This window comes from Lycium ferocissimum, chromosome 5 (assembly GCF_029784015.1).
Source record: "Lycium ferocissimum isolate CSIRO_LF1 chromosome 5, AGI_CSIRO_Lferr_CH_V1, whole genome shotgun sequence".
NCBI lineage: Eukaryota > Viridiplantae > Streptophyta > Magnoliopsida > Solanales > Solanaceae > Lycium > Lycium ferocissimum.
In genome coordinates, this window is record NC_081346.1 from 69,067,566 (window position 1) to 69,088,170 (window position 20,605).

Here is a 20,605-nt window from a genome sequence, read left to right on the forward strand (position 1 = left end):
TTTACTTAAGTATTAATTTGATCATCTGACAAAATCAATATTCTAACAAAGTGACATGTATGTATACGTATATCTCAATAAGATTTTTCAACGTACATATCACATAAATGACTAGAAAATATAATCTCAAACACACCAAGTAATTCAAAAATCAAAAAACGTGGAAAAAAAATCGCATTTCCTTGACATGCAACTTGAAGCTGTTTTTTGTTTTTGTTTTTGTTTTTGTTTTAATATATATTCCAAGTTGAGGTAATTTCTAGATCGTTTCAGCTTCTTAAATACGTGTGAGTAATAAGACCTTTTGAATAAGTGAAATTTCAAACTCCTCACTAAATCTTACGTGTAATGGCATGTCACGCATGAGAGTCAAACGCACCCCCGCGTATATTTCAGACTCCCTAATGTCCAATACAATTTGCTCCTTTTTCCCTCTATATATATCCCCTCTAACTGCTATGAAAATCCAAACACAAAGCTTCAAAATCATAAACACTTTACTCTTCCTTCTTCATCAAAAAATCACAAACCAAATACCCAAATTTTGATAGTTTCATTTCACTCTCGTGTTTGAAACAGATAAGCTCAATACAGATACCAAATAATAAAAATATGCCGAGAAAAGGGATGAGAACTCTTAATTGGTTTTCACCTAAACATTCATCAACAAGTGATACTAATACTCCATCTACTTCACAACTCTCTTCTCCATCACGTTTCGCGTTTTCACCGTCGCGTCCGAGTTTCTCGGAGGCGGTGATCGATCGGACGGTTGAGATTGCCGAGCCGATCATCACGAAGTGGGATCCAAACACCACTACGTTCGCGAAAGTGACTTCTCTCTTCTACGAAAACAGAAAAGAAGCCAAGGATTTCATCAAATGTGTGAATAATTTACATAAAGCCATGCACTTTCACGCAAGTGAGAATTCGAGATCGGATAAACTCATTCGTGCTCAATCTCTAATGCAAATCGCGATGAAGCGATTAGAAAAGGAGTTTTACCAGATTCTATCAATAAATAGAGCACATTTGGATCCTGAATCTATATCCACTGTGTCTTCACGTACTTCTATAAGTACTCGATCGAGCACCTCTGAGTTCGAAGTTGATCAGGATGATGATGCTCGTGTTGTTGATGCCGGTGAATCTATTTCTGAAGTTGAGGATTTTTCTAATGTTATAATGGCTGATTTGAGATTGATAGCAGAATGCATGATCTCTTCTGGATATACGAAAGAGTGCTTGAAGATTTACAAAGTTATACGTAAATCGATCATCGATGAAGCCGTTTATAGACTCGCTGTTGAGAAATTGAGTTCTTCACAAGTTCATAAAATGCACTGGGAAGTTGTGGACTTGAAAATCAAGGATTGGCTTCACGCTTTGGGTATAGCTATGAAAACGTTGTTTAACGGAGAGCGAATTCTCTGCGATCATGTTTTTGCATCCAACGATTCGATCAGAGAGATGTGTTTTACTGAAATATCAAAAGATGCAGCTATGGTTCTGTTTACTTTCCCTGAAATTGTAGCGAAAAACAGCAAAAAGTCACCTGAAAAAGTGTTCCGTTTGCTCGATATGTACACTTCCATCGCAGAGCACTGGCAAGAGATTGAACTTATATTTTCCTTCGATTCGGAATCTGTTATCCGATCTCAAGCGTTGACATCACTCGTCAAGCTTGGCGAGTCTATAAGGACGGGGTTAACTGAGTTCGAAACAGCTCTACAAAAAGACTCGTCAAAAGCTACAGTTGCAGGAGGTGGAATACATCATCTCACAGTCGAAGCAATGAATTACATCACTTTACTTGCTGATTACAGCAACGTACTCTCCGATATCCTCGTCGAGTCTCCACCTCCGGCGAAAGGTTCGTTACCGGAATCATACTTCGGTATCGCCGATGCTGATGAGTCTCCGGCACCGGCGATCTCACTACGATTCGCTTGGTTGATTCTCATTCTTCTCTGCAAACTCGATGGAAAAGCGAAGCACTACAAGGGCGCTTCCCTTGCGTATCTCTTTTTAGCCAACAATCTCCGCTACGTCGTTGTAAAAGTCCGTTCGTCGAATCTCAAGTACTTGCTAGGTGAAAATTGGATATCAAAACAAGAGGGAAAAATCAAAAAGTTCGTTGAATTATGAACGGTAGATGGAGCCACGCTATTGAATCTCTCACGTGAACCAAATGCTACAATGGCTCCACAACAAGTGAAGGAGATTTTCAAGAGATTTAATTTGTCGTTCGAGCAAGCTCACCGGAAGCAATCTATGTGCGTTGTACCTAATAGTAAGCTCCGCGACGATTTGAAAGTGTCAATCGCGAGGAAAATACTTCCCGTGTACAGAGAGTTTTACAATAAACATAGAGATGTAATAGTAAAAGAGAGACATTCTAGTCATGTGATCAGATTTTCTCCCGAGGATTTAGGACATTATTTGTCCGATTTATTTTTCGGACCGGTTGAATCGGGAAGTTCATCGTCAGTTCAGTCATCTCCATCACGTACAACTCCATCACGATTGCGGTGAAGAAAAACAGTTATAAATATGTGTAGTACATGAAATATGATCGTATTGAAAGGTGTATAAATTGCACAAAATTTTTTGGTTGTATCTAAAATGGTTGATGAGAATATTTTGATAAATTGATTATTTTGTAGCTCCATGCATACACCAGCAAGTTTTTGGAATTCAAAAGTTTAGTTATTGCTTACTATTTTAGATGGAGAGGTACTAGTGAGTTTTGGGGTGGTGTTATGATTGTTCAAATATTAATAAACAGTAAAATAGTTAAAACCTCTCTTAATTAATGATTATTAAGAAGCGCGTAAAAAAGCACCACGACAGATAATTTGAAACAGAAAGTAATGTGTTTTGACCATACTGCAATATGAAAAATGTAATAACGTAAATATATTCTATGCTTTAAGAAACAAAACCATGTTTTCAAGAATGTGAAGATTCATTAGTTACATTAAGCATCCTTATTGGTATATGGCTATGCCGGTTATATTGCTATCACTGCTAAAAAAGATGAATTTTCGACGGAAAGTTCGTTGGAAATATGTTGACAAGCTAGTTTCCGAATTCACACTTCTGAGTAGTGCGACACTAGTCATCGTTGCAGATCTGAATGTCTATCCTTAGTTTTCTATTGGTTTAGATAATGAAAGTACATAATTTAATTTAATTTTTCTTTAATAATATTTAGTCATCTAAGTAATACTTATTAACGGTACTTATTTTAGAATTTAGAATATTTGAAGCACAAGTTATATGTTTTGTATGAAAATTTTATCGGAAAAAAACCAAAAAATTCGAGAAAACCTGAGGTTGAAAAACCCGACTTTTATTGGTTTGGTTTGGTTTGTAGATTTAAAAACCCGGCACAATTGTTATGATTTGGTATTTGAAAAACCCGAACCAACTTTGGTTCATGTACACCCGGGCCTAACTGTGAGGATGGAGTTGGTGGAGCGGTTGGGGTGGGGGTGGGCTAGGGATTGCAGGGTGGCAGTGTGGGAGTTTTGGGGGTGTGGTCATGGCCGGCTCTACCATAAAGCCACTAAAGCAATGACTTTTGGCCCCATTTTTAAAAAAAGATTATCATATATGTTACTAATTTTCTTTTGTATGTATTGTTAAAGTCTAATTCCCACTTTTACTATTCTTATTATCTTATTATTAAATATTCTAATTCCAAAAAAGAGAAAGTAAATTTTTTTTTTTTTGAAGAACCAATTAAATCCCAAAAGGAGCCCTTGATGGCTATATTATCAATTGAAAATGATTTGTCAGAAGAAATCGATTATAAAACAGTAATTAATGACTTCGCATCTAAAAAAACTAGAAAAATAGTCTTTATATGAAAATATATATGACCATCTTTTTTAAAAAAATAAAAAATAATAATAATTAGGATCTCTTTATAAAGTTTGGCTTTAAGGCTCCAATCTTGTTGAGTCGGCTGTAGTTACGAGTGGGGTAGAAGGATGCGTGCTAGGTGGTGGCGGGGGATGGGGTAGGTGGAGTGTTGGGGTGAGAGGGAGACATTCAATATGACAGTCATTTTTAAACTTGTTTTCTCTATTTTTCTGGAAGTATCTTTTTGATTTTTAAGAAACTTATTTTTCAAAAAAACATTTTCCAAAACACTTTGACCAATCAAACACCAAAAAAATTGGACAACATTTCTTGAAAAAAATTGCTCCATATCAAACACACATGACTTCATCTATGCGACAGAGAAGAAATTCATTAAATATACATAAATATTTAATTGCAAACTCAATAATTAACACGAGCTATGAGTTCAAAATTATAAATTTCAAGCCATGCATGGCTCCGCCTATTAGAAAACGAAACAAATGAGGAAATTTCAGCAAATAACTAGAATTGTGACTGATAAGCAAGCTGGTAAAACAGGTTAGGTAAGCTATTTCATGTGAATTTTGTGCCTAGACTTTTCATGACATCAAACTGATGGGATCCGCAAGCCAAATATGTTAGGGTTGGGTCCCATTTCTTGAATACTCCCTCTGTTTCAATTTATGTAAACCTATTTTCTTTTTAACCAAAAATGAATTAACCCTCTTCCTAATTTAAACAAATTCACTTTATAGCAGAAATGATTTACAGCATTTCCACACAAATATTCAAGACTTATTTTGAACCACAAGTTTCAAAAGTCTTCACTCTTCTTTAAATGTAGCCCCTTGATCAAATGCAGTTCACACATAAATTGAAACGGAGGGAGAAATAAATAATATCGTAACCGTTAGAAAAGTCAAATGCTCTAATGACCAGAAATATTTATTGGGGTAGATTGAAATAGTAGGTGCCAAAGCGAACATTATTATTACACAATTTTGGTTTTATAATCTTCGTTTTATCAATCAGCTAATAGGAAACGTAGTTAAATTGAAGCATAAATAAGCAAGGGTTGAAAGAGCGTAAATGAATGAGGAAGTGGCTTACATGTATTCTCTTTCCAACTAATGGTGCCAAATTATAGTTCAGAGGATAACACAAACACCCAATAATTTAAATATGAATCTCGCAAAATTGTATAATAATTTTGGCAGAGTTTGAGACTTTATGTCTCAAACTGGAAGGAATATTAGTACTTTTGAGAAGCGTAAACTGAAAGAGGTTTCATGGGAACAATTATCATGGTTTTACATTGGAAAATAGACGAGTCTACATACTCCTTTAGTCATTTCCTTGTCTTTCAAGTCCATGGTCCATTTTTGGGTGTAAAGATAGCTGTTTTGTATTAGTTCTTTACATCTTTTATCTCTCCTTTTTTTCTTTTTTAAAATATATAGGAATTAATTTATATACATTGGATCGGACCTGAACTTAGTTAAATGTTTATATAGGAGACTCATATAATTGACGATCTTTTTAAATTTAAAATGTTCATTGTTTAATAATGAGTTTCTAACCTGGTGTTTTTATTCGATAAGTAGCACTTGAACCAAATTTTCTCTGTCTATAAAGTATAAATGCATGATGTGATTTCATTCCTCAAATGAAGCACCTATGTTCACATTATCCTTATCTTTGAGGAATTAGGATAAAAGGGGTGATCTGCTTATTCAGAATGTTCAAAGATATATATATATATATATATATATATATATATATATATATATATATATATATATATATATATATGCTCAACTTGCTTCTTTTTATTTAGTAATTACAAGTAGCATTAAAGAAAACATAAATCTTCATATTTTCAGATTAAGATAACGTGTATCCGATAATGACCTGGAGATAATTTCACATCTCTTTTTTCTTATGCTATAAACTAAATTGGAACATATAATATCAACCAACTTTTCTATCGAGAAGAACACGGTTTAAAGTAAATGAAAAAAAAGGAAGGGCCGAATAAAGCAATAAACTAACAAGGATAGAATGAAGGATTAGGTTGGTTGCTAATGAGACCTTCTCCACATTTTCTCTAACCCACCAAAAAAAAAAAAAAAAAACAAACTTCTGAGAATAGTTTCAATAATTAAATCAACCTAACATTAACTATTTTTATAGTAATAGAATTAGATTTTCAATTGATAACAAGGATCTCAATAATGTAGAACGGGAAACACCTAAAATTTTATTTGATAAAAGAAATGATCTTGGAAATAACTAATTTCCAAAAGCTAACTCATGAGTGACAACTGAAGAGTGCAAATTTAACCCTCTCACAATATCGAGGTATTGGATTTATTTTGAAAACAATGCGAAGAACCAAAAATTAATCAATCAATCAGATTATTTAAGCCGAAGTAAAGCGAGCACCAACAACACGCGGGACAAAAGTCGTTCATTGCTCATTTACTATCTAACTCAACAGTCATGGAATCAAACCCCCATTCTCATCTAAAACCCAACACCAACTTCAGATAGATCAAGAATTGGGATGTCGGAGACTCGATACAATCATAAAGCATAGACTTTACACAACTCAAAAAGTTAACTCATGAGTTAAAAAGCAAGTTAAGACCATATATAAAACCAAGTCTCCATCCATTGCCGATGTGGGAATCTAACATTAATTTAAAATACATATTCTCAATTAGTACGCTTTTTTTATGTTCATTATTTTGTTTGTATGACTGAAAAAATTCAAATTTTAATCCTAAAAGTGAAATTGATACATAACGAAATTTTTTATGTTACATATAATGAAGAACAACCCAAATCTCTCATTAATTTATTTAGAAAGATTGATGTTAATGGAATAAGTTTTAATTTGAATCCTTAAAATTAAAATAGAATGTCAAATTGATGCAAAGCTCATTTTCTTTTTCTAGTAGTGATGCGGAGCTCTTAATACTGTATTTTACCGCTTAACACGAAAAAGATTTTTTTTTTTTTTTTTTTTTTTTTGAGGAACTTTTACAACATAACGAAAGACAAAAATTAAAAAGTCTGCTGAGATAGATCTTAACGATGTTATCTCTAAATTGTCATTGTTTGGAAATGGGGATCCAAATACTAGTTTATCCCACATCAGCTTGGAAGAATATGGATAGACGAAATTCGAGTATATATAATCAGCTTAATTAGATTCTTTTTTTTCCTTTTGGTTAAATATTTCTTTTGGTAGAATGATGCACAAGTAGCTAATTATATTATTATGACTCCATCCTATATGATAGGTTATTGCTTGATGATCTTGGAGGTCCAGCTATGCATCTACATATCTTTAGAGAAGCAGTATTATGACATATATTTTATCGCAAGATGATTGTATTAATAATGGTAATACTGTCCTGCAATGTTCTACTTCGTCGCCTTCGTTTGTATATGATTACTTTGATACTGATCCTTCAAATTTATTTGGTCTTGAGGGGGTCAAGTTTGTAATGATATAGTTAATATATAAAATATATCTTTCAGCAAAAAGAAAAAAGGGAGAAGATAAAGTCGTAGAAGGGCTTTTAGCAGGATTTAAATTATATTATACCCATTTTTTTGTATTTTATTTTTAAATCTCGAAAGACTTGACATAAAAATAATTGCAATCGCTCATAAATTCAATTGACCGAAGTAGGAGTGCATGTCTTACGTATAAATTAGTGGTTGGTTTAATTGTTATAGTTTCTTTCGTCTAATGAATTCTTGAAAGTGACATGTTTGAAATGTGGAGCAATTAGGTCGCTAGGTATAATTATTCTGACCTCTGACGATAGAAAATGTGTTAAATAGTCAATTCGAGAAATTAGTACGATATATCACCCATCACAAACCTAAAGACCCTTAAGCACAAAGGTTAAGAAAAAAAAAAGAAGAAAATTCAACAACGGCTAATGTAACAAATAAACGAAACAGCTGAGAAAATTTCAGGAAATATATAACTAGAATGGTGGCTGATAAGCAAGCTGGTAAAACATATGAGGTAAGCGATTTCATATCAATTTTTTGCTTACGCTTTCCATGACATGATCAACTGTTAATTGGAACTCACAAGCCAATTATATTAGGGTTGGGTCCCACTTAAATAATATAATAGTATCATACTTGTTAAAAAAGCCAAACACTAATTGTTACGCCCTATTTTGAACGGGTCCAAGATAGTTTGCAACTTTCCGGTTTTTCTACGCGGTATAAAAGGGGTTAGAGTCGCACCTTATTTTTTAAAGAAAAACAGGAAACCTATATGTATTTATGTGTCTACTTCATTTTTAGTCACGGAAACCTATGAGATTCTAGATAAGGGTTTTATTTACCATGAGGAGAAGGTATTAAGCATCCCTCGGAGCCGTCAATAGACAATTCTTAAACTTAGTTTGCTCGAACACTAGAGGGGGAGGGGGGTTATCTATCCGTTTATTATTATTATTACATGTTTTCAAAATGTTATGACTTCATGAAAAGCTACACTAGGTGATAATATACTAAGTATATACAATGTATAAAAATGTATTTATATCAAGTATCAAGTTTTTATAAAGAATGTATATTAAAAAAGAATATATAAAAGAGAATGTACCTCGTAAGTATAAAAGTGTATAAAGATTCCATGAAGTCTTCGGGTTCCTTCCGAGTGTCGTCTTCCGGATGTGTCTCCGGGTACCTGTATAAACACTTAGTAAAAGTGTTAGTAAGAGAATAAATAACTATTGAATGAATTAAAGAAATAATGAATAAACTTAACATAAAAACCCGTCTTTTGTGTATGGGAGGCCTTGGAAATCGACGGAAATTTCTTCATCGGCCAAGAGTGTAATATTTGTAATAAATTGTAAAATGAAAGAAAAATATGTTAGTTAAAGAAGTTTGAAAAAGTCAAAAAATAAGGGATGTGACACAAAGCTTTTAAAAGGTGATTTAAAATAAAGCCTTTGAAAAGTGATCTGACATAAAGTCTTTGAAAAGTAATTTGACATAAAACCTTTAAAAAAGCGATTCGACATAAAGTTTATTAAACTTGACAAAAGGGAGATTAAACTTGTTTCGACCGTAGAATTGGTGTAGTATACACGGTGTAAGAATGTGATATATGTAAAAAATATAAGAATAAAAAAATTAAAATATATGTAAATGTAAAAATAATGTATAGACAATGTAGAGAAAATATAAAGAACAAAATGTGTAAAAAATAATAAAATAAAAATAAGCATGTAATGTGATGGTATTGACAAAAAGGTAAAAGAAAATGCTTGCAAGTGTATGAAAAATATTTATAGGGGAGTAAAAAAAAAATGTATGCAAATTTAAAGAAAAAAGTAGAGAAAACGTATGAAGAAAATGTAGAGACAATGTATGAATAAATATAAACAAAATGCATGAACAAATATAAAGACAAATGCATGAATAAATGCATGAATAAATATAAGACAATGTATGTAATGTATATAAAAAAATATAAAGGCTATGCATATAATGAATGTAAAGACAAGGTATATAAAAGCGTAAAGACAATGTATGAAAAAAGAAGAGAAAAAAAATAAAAAAAAATAAAAGAGAGGAGGAAGATGCTAGTCTTGCTAGTCTTCCTATGAAAAGAAAATATGGAGAGTGTAGAGAGAAGAAAAATATATGTGAGGTAGTGTGAAGTGGTGAGAAAAATGAGAGGGGAAGTCCTCCTTTATATAAAAGAAAGGTAAACCACTTTTTATCTAACCCATGTGCCAAAAAAACCATGGGCTTCCCAAAACCATGGGCTTCTCAAAACCATGTGCTAAATCTTATCCGTGTTTAAAATTAGTTCCGACTTCCATGTAATAATAGATAGAACTAAAATAATGAAGTATAAAAATATATTTAAGGTAATTTCGTGAATAAAGTAAAAATGTGATTTGAATTAAGGGACCTCGCTAATTAATTGAAGTAAAATCGTATTAGCATGTTGTTTATATACAAACGACTGTAACAAAATAATTATTTAAAATGAAAAAATAAATTGATAAAAATTCTTATTATTTAAAAATAAGGACAATCATCAATAAATTATATTAAAGTTAAAAAATGTATAAAAACAGTATTTTGTGCCATTTAATGACTAGGAAGCCTAAAGAAGTTAATTTTTAAATACAGAGGGCCAAAATTGGGTGTTAACACTAATGATAAGAAATTTTTAGTGGGGGTAGATTTATTTGTTGGGATAAAATTACAACTTAACATATTATTAATATAGTGTGATATTATTCGATTTGGTTAACGTATCTTGTTTTCTTCAAAAGTTCTCACACCATTAAGAGTATCAAACACCTTATAAGTAGCTTCTTATGCTTTTCTGCTTTCAACGTGAGATGTTGTTCACACACACACAACAATCTACGTCAGATTGCTTCCACATGACTCGTAAATGCATTCGTGGGTTAATTTGTTAATCGAGTATTTATGGCCACCAAACCGGCCCATTGAATTTATTTTTGTATGCGTCTTGCAAGCTACGCCTACATGTAAAGGTAGAAAACCGAGTCGTAGATGGGCAAAGGCACTGGGCGGGGCCCCACTTACCTCTGTCAACTTCTTGTCTCGTCGATTGGCTGCTTCACGATATCATCAACTTGGGCCAAAAACAAACCAAAAATACTCTTAACATGATGTAATAATATTGTTCGTTTTAGACAGGTGCCAAATAAAAAATTATAATACAATTTTGGTTTCACATTGACGATGTAAACTACATGTATCTATTTGGGAACATTTGGTTTTATGGTTCATTACATTTTAGTCATTTGATTCTTCTCATAGGAGATCGCTAAAAACTTAATACAAGATATTTGAGAATAAAAATTCAGATCAATTTTTTTTTATCATTTAACTTAAATTGACACCGCTTATCACTATAATAAATTATCTATTTGTTCACTTCTTTAAATATTAGCATTGCTTACGGAAAATCCTACATGCGTCATTAAAAAAATTGTTATCTCCTTATTTGATTTTAAACCATCATCACTTATAAATTATACTATTATCAAAAAAAAAAAAAAAAACAACCATCATCACTTTATGAGCTATTTTTTTAGATTAAGTTGAGCACAAAGTCCAACTTGTTTTAACACAAACTAAAATAATTAACAACTAGAGTATATTAGAGTGCTCGATAGCTTAAGCAAATAAACACAAAGTAAACTAGTGATCATTATTCTTCATCAGCTCTCTCTCTTTCAAACTTAAAGCATGGTGTGTAATACTTGGACTAGAAGTACGAGCAGACTTCCCTTCCCCATTTGCCTTTTTTTTTTGTACTAAAAGATATAATGATAGGAAGGAAATGAATCGTGTATATATATAATATAAAATAAAAATAAAAACAAGTTTGTATACGGGTAAAACCGAGGATGCGGACATGCTCGGTTTCCCGTTGTCATGTTTATGCTCGGGCACGATATGACCGGCTCATCGGGAACGAGGCATCGAGCTCGATCCGGGAGGAGGTGATAAAGGAAGGGCGGTTAAGCACTATAAGGAGAAAGACCGAAATATCCGCCCTCAACCGGATATTTCGGCGTCGATCTCGGCAACATTTGTCACTGAGATTTCTTTCCTTTATTTAGAATTGTACTAGGGTTGGGACTCCTCTACTATATAAAGAGGAGGTTCCCATCCATTAAAGGGTTAACCAGAAAGAAAGAAAGAGTTCATATCAAAAAGAGAAAAGAATCATTTAAGTTCATCTCCATTTTGTTCTTGAGTTCATTTTCATTATTCATTGTGTCCGTGTTCAGTATAGGATATCGACCTCGGCTTATATACGATCGACATAATAAATATTCGGTCGGATATCGCTTCTTTATTTACTTATTGACTCATCTCGCCAATTTAATCTTGAATTGAATTTAGCCACGTATCTTTGGCGTCACGCATAAATTTAATTGTTCTCAGTTTTAAGGTTAAACGGTTTAGCGCCACCGTGGGGTAGATAGTAGTGGCGGTTCAATACAACATTCGTTACACTCGTATTTTACACTTATTCTTTAAGGTTTGATTTCAGTATACCGTAAATGTCGGATTCTTGTCAACTTCCAAGTGGAACTGAGCCATCACGAGCATGACGACGGAGACGTACCAAACAACAACGCGCCTCCCGTTAACCCTGTTCAAGTCGGATCGGTGGGCAACGTACGGGCGGCGGTAGGCAAGGTTATGCTGCAGCGCTCCAAAACCGGCGAGACATGGCTATGGCTCGGTTGCGGGCTTGACAGAAGATCGCGACGATTGCAAATCGGGGTCGTGCACCCGTGTGCCTCCATCGAATAGACCCGGGATACGGAGAAAGACACGTCCCCGCGGGGTAACGAGAACTACCCCGGCGCGGCCGAATTGATAAGAACGATCGCGATTGACTAAACGAGTCGAGTCCGGCGAAAAGAAGATAGGCGAACGACAAGAAGGCGGAGAACTACAACTCGAGGAATCGATTCCGGCCCAGAGTGTTCAAGGGACCGGATTCGAAAAACTTGTTCAAATGCCATGCATTAGAGCGCGGTATCGATGTAAATCACCGCAGATTTCGCATGCCCGATATCCCGAAGTACAATGGGACGACGAACCTAAATGAATATGTGTTGCGTATACGTGTGTTATTAAGGGCAATGATCTCGCGGAGTGACGAAGGGAATCGGTCTTCTTAAGAAATTTGGGGAACCACATCGAGGGTGATGATTTGGTATCATAACTTACCCGAGCATTCAATTGATTTATTTGCCCGTTGGCCGATGCTTTCGTCAAGGCCCGTCGGCCATCAAGGTCGAAACACGAAAATCGGACTTGTTCAACGTCAAGTAACGACGACGAGACCCTCCGCGAGTTTGTGGCTCGATTTGAAATGGAGCGCATGAACTTACCCCGGTACCACCGACAGTTGGGCCGTTCGAGGCTTTCACCCAAGGGCTCGATTCAAGGAGCTCGATGAGTCTGTGGAGCTAAAGCAAAATGGACCCACAGAATACCCGGCCGATCGCCCTCGGGCCGATGTACACAACAGTGTCGGCCGAAGATGGGGTCGAAGATGATAAGAATTGGTGGCTTCTTCGTATCATGGCATTAGGTAGGGAGATCGATTGAGGAGAGTGGTAGATCGGGATTCCGCATCGCCATATACAAAAAGTGCACTTTATCCACTCGATGAAGGGGGAACTGACGCGAATAAGCAAAGAATGATAGGAGGAATGATCGAGGCCAAAGTAGTCATGGATTGATAAACAAAAATGCTACTGATAGAGCCGGGAAACTTGAGAAAAAACTCCAAGTGTTATCCGAGTACAACTTTTGCGTCGATGTAGCAACTATAGCGGCGGCCGTTATCGAGCAAGAAACAAGACATCCAAGGCCAATCCAATCTTATCTGCAGAAGCGGAATAAAAGTCTTATTTGTAAGTATCATCATACTCGCGGCTACCATCGGACCGAGGATTGTCGGAAATGAGAGAGGTCGCTTGTCATTCAATTTGGGATACTTTCCGAGAATTCCTAATGAACGAGACCCATTTCAAGAACCTAGATTCCAACAAGCAGATAAGCCGGAAGAGCCTCGGCGAGGTGATACGCATGATCGTGGGAGAATCGACGTTCCCATTGGGCGGGTCAGAAACGCACCAAAATTTCCATATGCGAAGGAAAAGCGTATCCGGAATGATGACCCCGATGGTCCCATCACGTTCGATGACGAGGACATAAAAGGCATCGCCCAGTCGCATAACGACGCACTGGTAATATATGTCATTGTCAATAAATTTAGAATTAAACGTGTGCTAATTGATCCGGAGAAGCCTTACCTAATATCATCCGATGGAGAGTCGTTGAGCATACTGACTACTAGATCGATCGTGCCGCAATACGGGTCCTCGACGGATTCAACATGGCATGCGAGATGACGAAGGGTGATCACTTTCCGATCAATATGGTGCAAGTGAATCGCGTTGTGCCAGACAAAATTTTGGCGGATAAAGGGAGACATGGGATACAATGCATTGCGGGGCAGACCGTGGATTCACCTCGTAAGAGCGGTCCCCTCAACTATGCATCAGGTATTGAAGTCCCGACCCCAGAAGGTATCAAAATCGTCCGTGGTGAAACAGGCCGCAAAAGAAATGTTCGCGGTTGAAGAATCTATTAAGACTATAAAGGTGCCCGGCGGAACGAAGGGAAGATTTCTATAGAATCCTGCATCCCGATCCCGAAATTTTCAAAAGATCAGAACAGAGACACACTGGACCAAGAGTTAAAATTCGGAGTATCGAGAACCTTTGTGGTGCCCAATGATTCTGATGCCACTAAGTCCACAGTCGAAGAACTCGAGCAAATCATATTGGTCGTCCATCTACAAGAGAAGAAGGTATACCTGGGCATGGGGTTAACCCCCGAGCTCAGGAAAAAATTTATTGAGTTTCTTAAAAATAACTCAGATTGCTTTGTCCAATTTAGACATGACGGGTATTCACCGGATGTGACGACACACAAGTCGAACTGGATGTGATCCGAGTTTCCTCTTGTCAAACAAAAGCGGAGGCCACAACCCGAGAAAGATGTTCGTTAAGGACGAGGTAACCAAGCTCCCTTAATATGTGGTCCTTTCGAGAGGTAAAATACTGCATTAGTTAGCTAACTGTAGTGCCTAAAAAGGAATAAGTTTAGAATGTGCGTAGATTATAAAGATTTAAACAAGGCCTCGCCCGAAGGATTCATTTTCTTTGCCCAGCATCGATCGCATGATCGACGCTACTACGAGTCACGACACGCTGAGTTTTCTCGATGCATACTCCGGGTACAACCAAATACAAATGGACCCGGAGGATCGAGAAAAAACCTCCTTCATAACTAGGTCTGGCACATATTGTTATAATGTAATGCCCTTCAGCTTAAAAAATGCCGGTGAAAAAATGTCGGTGCCACTCATCGCCGTTTAGTCAACCGCATGTTTGAACACCAAATAGGGAAATCCATGAAAGTTTATATAGATGACATGGTCGTTAAGTCCCCGCGACGGCGCAGGACCGCTTGAATTTTTCAAGGAAACTTTCAAAGATATTAAGAAAGTACAATAAGCCGAACTGAAAATGCCTTCGGAGTTGGATCAAGTAAGTTTCTCGGATTCATGGTATCAAATCGGGGGATTGAAATCAACCCGGATGAGATAAGGGCAATTGAAGATATCACCGTGATCAATGACATCAAAGGGGTACAAAGATCGACGGGACGGATAGTCGCCCTAAGCCGATTCATCCCGTATCCTTGGAAAAGAGTCATCGGTTCTTCTCGTTGCTAAAGAAAAAGACTGACTTTGCATCCCCGAATGTCAGATGGCCTTACCGTAACTTAAAAGGTACTTATCAAGCTCGCTCTACTCCACACGCCAAAAGAGAACGATTTACTGTATCTATACTTGTGTGTGTCCGAGATAGGCGTGAGCGGTGTCCGGTTCGAGAGAAGAAAGGTACGCAATACCCGGCTTACTATGTAAGTAGAACCCTCGGTGACGCCGAAACCAGGTAGCCACGTTTGGAAAAAGTCGCTTTGGCTTTATTGAGTGCATCTAGAAAATTAAAACCATACTTTCAGTGTCATCCCATATGCGCCGTAACGTAGTACCCTTGGCATGAATGTCACGCATAAACCCGAACTCTCGGTGCCGACTAGTAAATGGGCCGCGGAGATTAGCGAGTATGATATAGCGGTATGATATTGAATACAAATCCCGAATCGCGATTAAATCCCAAATATTGGGGGATTTTGTGGCAGATTTTGCACCGGCCATGATCTCCGAGGTCTATAAGAAAATGCTTCTTACCTCGGGGACTAGTACGGGAGTCTAGGCTCTTTACACAGACAGTGCTTCTAATGTAAAAGGGTCCGGGTTAGGGATCGTTCTTAAATCCCCCTCGAATAACGTAATAAGACAATCTATTAGATCGGCTGATTTAACTAACAACGAAGCCGAATATGAGGCTATGATTGCAGGTTTAGAATTGGCTAAAAGCTTGGGAGCCGAGATCATTGAGGCCAAATGCGATTCTCTCCTGGTGGTCAACTAAACGAACGGAACCTTCGAAATCAAAGATGATCGAATGCGGAGGTATCAGGAAAAATTGCGTGTGTGGTCCTTCGCCGGCTCAAGGAGCCGGACGTTGGAACACGTACCCCCAGATCAAAATAATGAGCGCATGCCCGGCAAATCGGGATCCTCGGTGAGAACCGGTATGGGTTCAATTTCGGAGTTATGGTGCGATTGCTGACAAAATCACTTAGTAGACCGGCCACCCCGAGATAAACTCGACCTGCCCCTCACTGGGGATGGAGGAACAAATACATAGACTATCTTCAAATGTAGAAAGCTACCATCGATGCCAAGGAATCAAGAGCCCTCCGAACTAAAGCAATGCTAGATTTTATTTGATCGATGACAGGTTTATACCGAAGGTCATTCCACGACCCCTTGAAGAGATGCTTGGGACCGGGGAGAAACCGACTACGTTCGAGGGAAATTGACGAGGGGACTTGCGAAAATCATTTCGGGGAGCCGATTCATTGGTTCGCAAGCCGATCGAGCGGGATACTATTAGAACGACGGGAGAAAGACGCCAAAACCTTCGTTCGAAAATGTAACGAATGCCAAAGGCACGCCCGTCAATACACCAATCCGAGAAAAGCTCCATCCGGTCCTTTCCCATGGCCATTCATGAAATAGGACACGGATATAGTAGGGCCTTTGCCATGGGCCCTGTGTAAGACGCAATTTATTTTACTTATGACTGATTATTTCTCTAAATGGGTCGAAGCGCGGGCACTCAAGAAAGTCAGGGAAAAAGAAGTCATTGATTTCATTTACGGCCATATAATATGTCGATTCGGGGTACCCGTGGAGATTGCGTGTGATAACAGGAAGCAGTTCATAGGCAGTAAGGTCAACAAGTTTTTCGAAGAATACAAAATCAAAAAAATCTTATCCACCCTGTATCACCCGAGCGCGAATGGCGAGGCCAAGTCTACCAATAAAACTATATTACAGAATTTAAAGAAAAGACTGGCCGTCTCTAAGCACCGATGAAAGGAGGTTCTGCTCGAGGTTTTATAGGCCTACCGCACAACGGTAAGATCAAGCATCGAGGAGACTCCGTTTTTCCTTGTATACTGAGCCAAGGCCCTGATACCCGTCGAAATAGGGGGACTATCTGTATACGGGTAAAACCGAGGATATGGACATGCTCGGTTTCCCGTTGTCATGGTTATGCTCGGGCACGCTATGATCGGCTCATCGGGAACGAGGCATCGAGCTCGATCTGGGATGAGGTGATAAAGGAAGGGCGGTTAACTGCCATAAAGAGAAGACCGAAATATCCGCCGCCCTCAACCTAGACATTTCGGCGTCGATCTCTCGACCTTGTTACCGATTTCTTTCCTTTATTTAGAATTGTACTAGGGTTGGGACTCCTCTACTATATAAAGAGGAGGTTCCCATCCATTGAAGGGGTTGGCAACGTAAAAGAAAGAGAGAGTTCATATCAAAAAGAGAAAAGAATCATTTAAGTTCATCTCCATTTTGTTCTTGAGTTCATTTTCATTATTCATCGTGTCCGTGTTCAGCATAGGATATTGACCTCGGTTTCTATACCCGAGGCCTGACATAATAAATATTCGGTCAGATCTGCTTCTTTATTTACTTATTGACTCATCTCGCAATTTAATCTTGAATTGAATTTAGCCACATATCTTTGGCGTCACGCATAAATTTAATTGTTCTTCGTTTTAAGGTTAAACAAAGTTGTAGTAAACAAATGTGTGTTTTCCCTAATGTCCAACTAGCATAATGACTTCGTTAGATGAATGCTTTTGTTTAGTAGCAATCCTTTGTGATACTATGATACGATAAACATGTTTTCGTCATGCCTTATTTGTAACTTTTGTTTTTGCTTACATATCGGGTTACGTCGAAAAACAATTACTGCTATATTGACTTTTTTCATATTAAAAAACAAATATAAGACTGAAGATATATTCCTGTACTTCAACGACCCAACATCATAATCAGTTATCATTTGTCTGCAATTTTCTTCTTGTTTATTAACTGTCAATTTTGTTCAGTTTTTCCTTATTTTGCTTTAATCTTAGCTAAGTAAAATGACTATAATCTAAAAAATTACTCCCTCTGTCCCAAAAAGATTGTCCTCCTTTCCTTTTTGGTCTGTCCCAAAAAGATTATCACCTTTCTATATTTAAACAATTTAACTTTATGAGATGATTTAGAGCCACACAACTATCTAAGGCTTGTTTTGGACCACTCATTTCAAAAGTCTTCCTTCTTTTATTTCTTAAACTTTGTGTCAAGTCAAAGGAGGACAATCTTTTTGACGGATGAAAGAATTTATTCGGTCAAAACAACTTGCAGTAAGAGCTGCGCAAAATCTGACTGGAAATAAATATTCATTCAGTTCCAATATGTTCGGCACACAATGTGTGTCCAAGGGCCAACTTGACCAATTATTTGACTGAAATCAGACCTAATTCCGTTAATTCACTTTACTTTACAATTTTTTAAATAATTTTAGAAACTATAGAAAAAATAGTCTCGGAAGAACTTTTCTCATATAAAAAATGGAAAATAAAACACTTAAAAATGTCAGTGGAAATTTACTTAGTTTGTGTCTTGGGAAGAAGAAAAAAAGACTAATATTTTGGAACAAATATATGTAAGGTGTTATCAATATTATTTATTATTGTAGATGTCTATCTTCAGGAGAAAAATTAGAGTTAGTGACTTTGGGATCAAGTCAGTATTTCCCTATAAATATAGAGGTTCTACTTCATTGTAAATAGATCCCTCAAGAAAAATAAAGAATTCTCCTCTCTTCTCTCTTTCTCCACAATAGCTTCTTACTTACTTTATTATTTTATAACATAAGGAGAGTTATTTAGGGTGAAATAAACTATTTTTAACGCATGAACAGTATGAAAAATGCAGTTGAATATCAAGTAATATTATAAATTCACAGAATAAACCATTCTATATGTTTCTTTGACTTTTAAAGCATTTACTCAAGTTTCAATTTGATCATGTGACAAAATCAATATTCTAATAAATGACATGTATATCCACATATCTCACAGATATTTTCTTCAAACTTATATATCACATAGAAACAACAACAACAACAACAACATATCCAGTATAATCTCACAAAGTGGGGTCTGGGGAGGGTAGAGTGTACGCAGACTTTACTTCTATCTTGGGAGATAGGGAGACTGTTCCCGATAGACTCTCGGCTCTTATGTATCACATAGATGACTATAAAATATAATGTCAAAAACACACCAAGTAATTCAAATATCAATACCTTAAAAAAAATGGCATTTCGTTACCGGAATCATACTTCGGTATTGCCGATTCTGATGAGTCTCCAGCACCGGCGGTCTCACTCCGATTCGCTTGGTTGATTCTCATTCTTCTCTGCAAACTCGATGGCAAAGTGAAGCACTACAAGGGCGCTTCCCTCGCCTATCTCTTCTTAGCCAACAATCTCCGCTACGTCATCATAAAAGTCCATTCGTCGAATCTCAAGTACTTGCTAGGTGAAAACTGGATATCAAAACAAGAGGGAAAAATCAAAAAGTTCGCGTTGAATTATGAACGGCTAGGATGGAGCCACGTCATTGAATCTCTCCCGCGTGAACCAAATGCTACAATGGCTCCACAACAAGTGAAGGAGATTTTCAAGAGATTTAATTTGTCATTTGAGCAAGCTCACCGGAAGCAGTCTGTGTGCGTCGTACCTAATAGTAAGCTCCGCAACGATTTAAATGTGTCGATCGCGAGGAAAATACTTCCCGTGTACAGAGAGTTTTACAATAAACATAGAAATGTAAATAGTAAAAGAGAGACATTCTAGTCATGTGATCAGATTTTCTCCTGAGGATTTAGGACATTATTTGTCCGATTTATTTTTTGGACCAGTTGAATCGAGAAGTTCATCGTCAGTTCAGTCATCCCCATCACATACAAAACCATCACGATTGAGGTGAAGAGAAACATATAGTTTTTTCTTCTTTTGTTGTTATCTCAATGTAATTATGTATAATGCATGAATATATTAAAAGGTGTATAAATTGCACAAAGTTTTTTGGTGTGTATATGAAGGAGTTAGATTGAGGGTCAACCCGGATTCATATAAATAATAAATATTACATAAATATATTTTTGGTATATATTTAATTTAATATAAAAGGAAATGACACAATTGTTGAAAAAAGTTTATGAACAGTTGTACCTATTCAGGAAACATAAGAAAAGTTCTGTAGGAAACAACTTCTCATCACTTCTGGAGAAAAAAAAAAAAGAAACTTTACCTTCGTTCATTTCAAAATAGAAAATAACTCTCTTCTTCTCCTTGAAGAACTAGTAGATTCCTACGAAGTAGGAATGCATGTCTTACATATAAATTAGTAGTTGGTTTAATTGTTGTAGTTTCTTTCGACTAATGAATTCTTGAAAGTGACATTTTTTGAACTGTGGAGCAATTAGCTAGTTATACTTATTCTGATCTCTGACGATAGAAAATATGTTAAATAGTCTATTAGAGAAATTAGTACGATATATCACCCATCACTAACCTAAAGACCCTTAAGGACAAAGGTT

At 36.6% G+C, this 20,605-nt stretch overlaps 1 protein-coding gene across 1 annotated transcript; it reads left to right on the forward strand.

Annotated features, from left to right (window-relative positions):
- The first annotated feature begins 453 nt into the window (after positions 1 to 453).
- On the forward strand, positions 454 to 20,007 carry LOC132057198 (exocyst complex component EXO70H1-like). Its single transcript, XM_059449680.1, is given in 3 exon segments — positions 454 to 2,092; positions 19,543 to 19,835; positions 19,837 to 20,007. Coding segments are annotated over 3 exon segments (1,929 nt in total). The 5' UTR covers positions 454 to 612; the 3' UTR covers positions 19,993 to 20,007.
- The last annotated feature ends 598 nt before the right edge of the window (positions 20,008 to 20,605 follow it).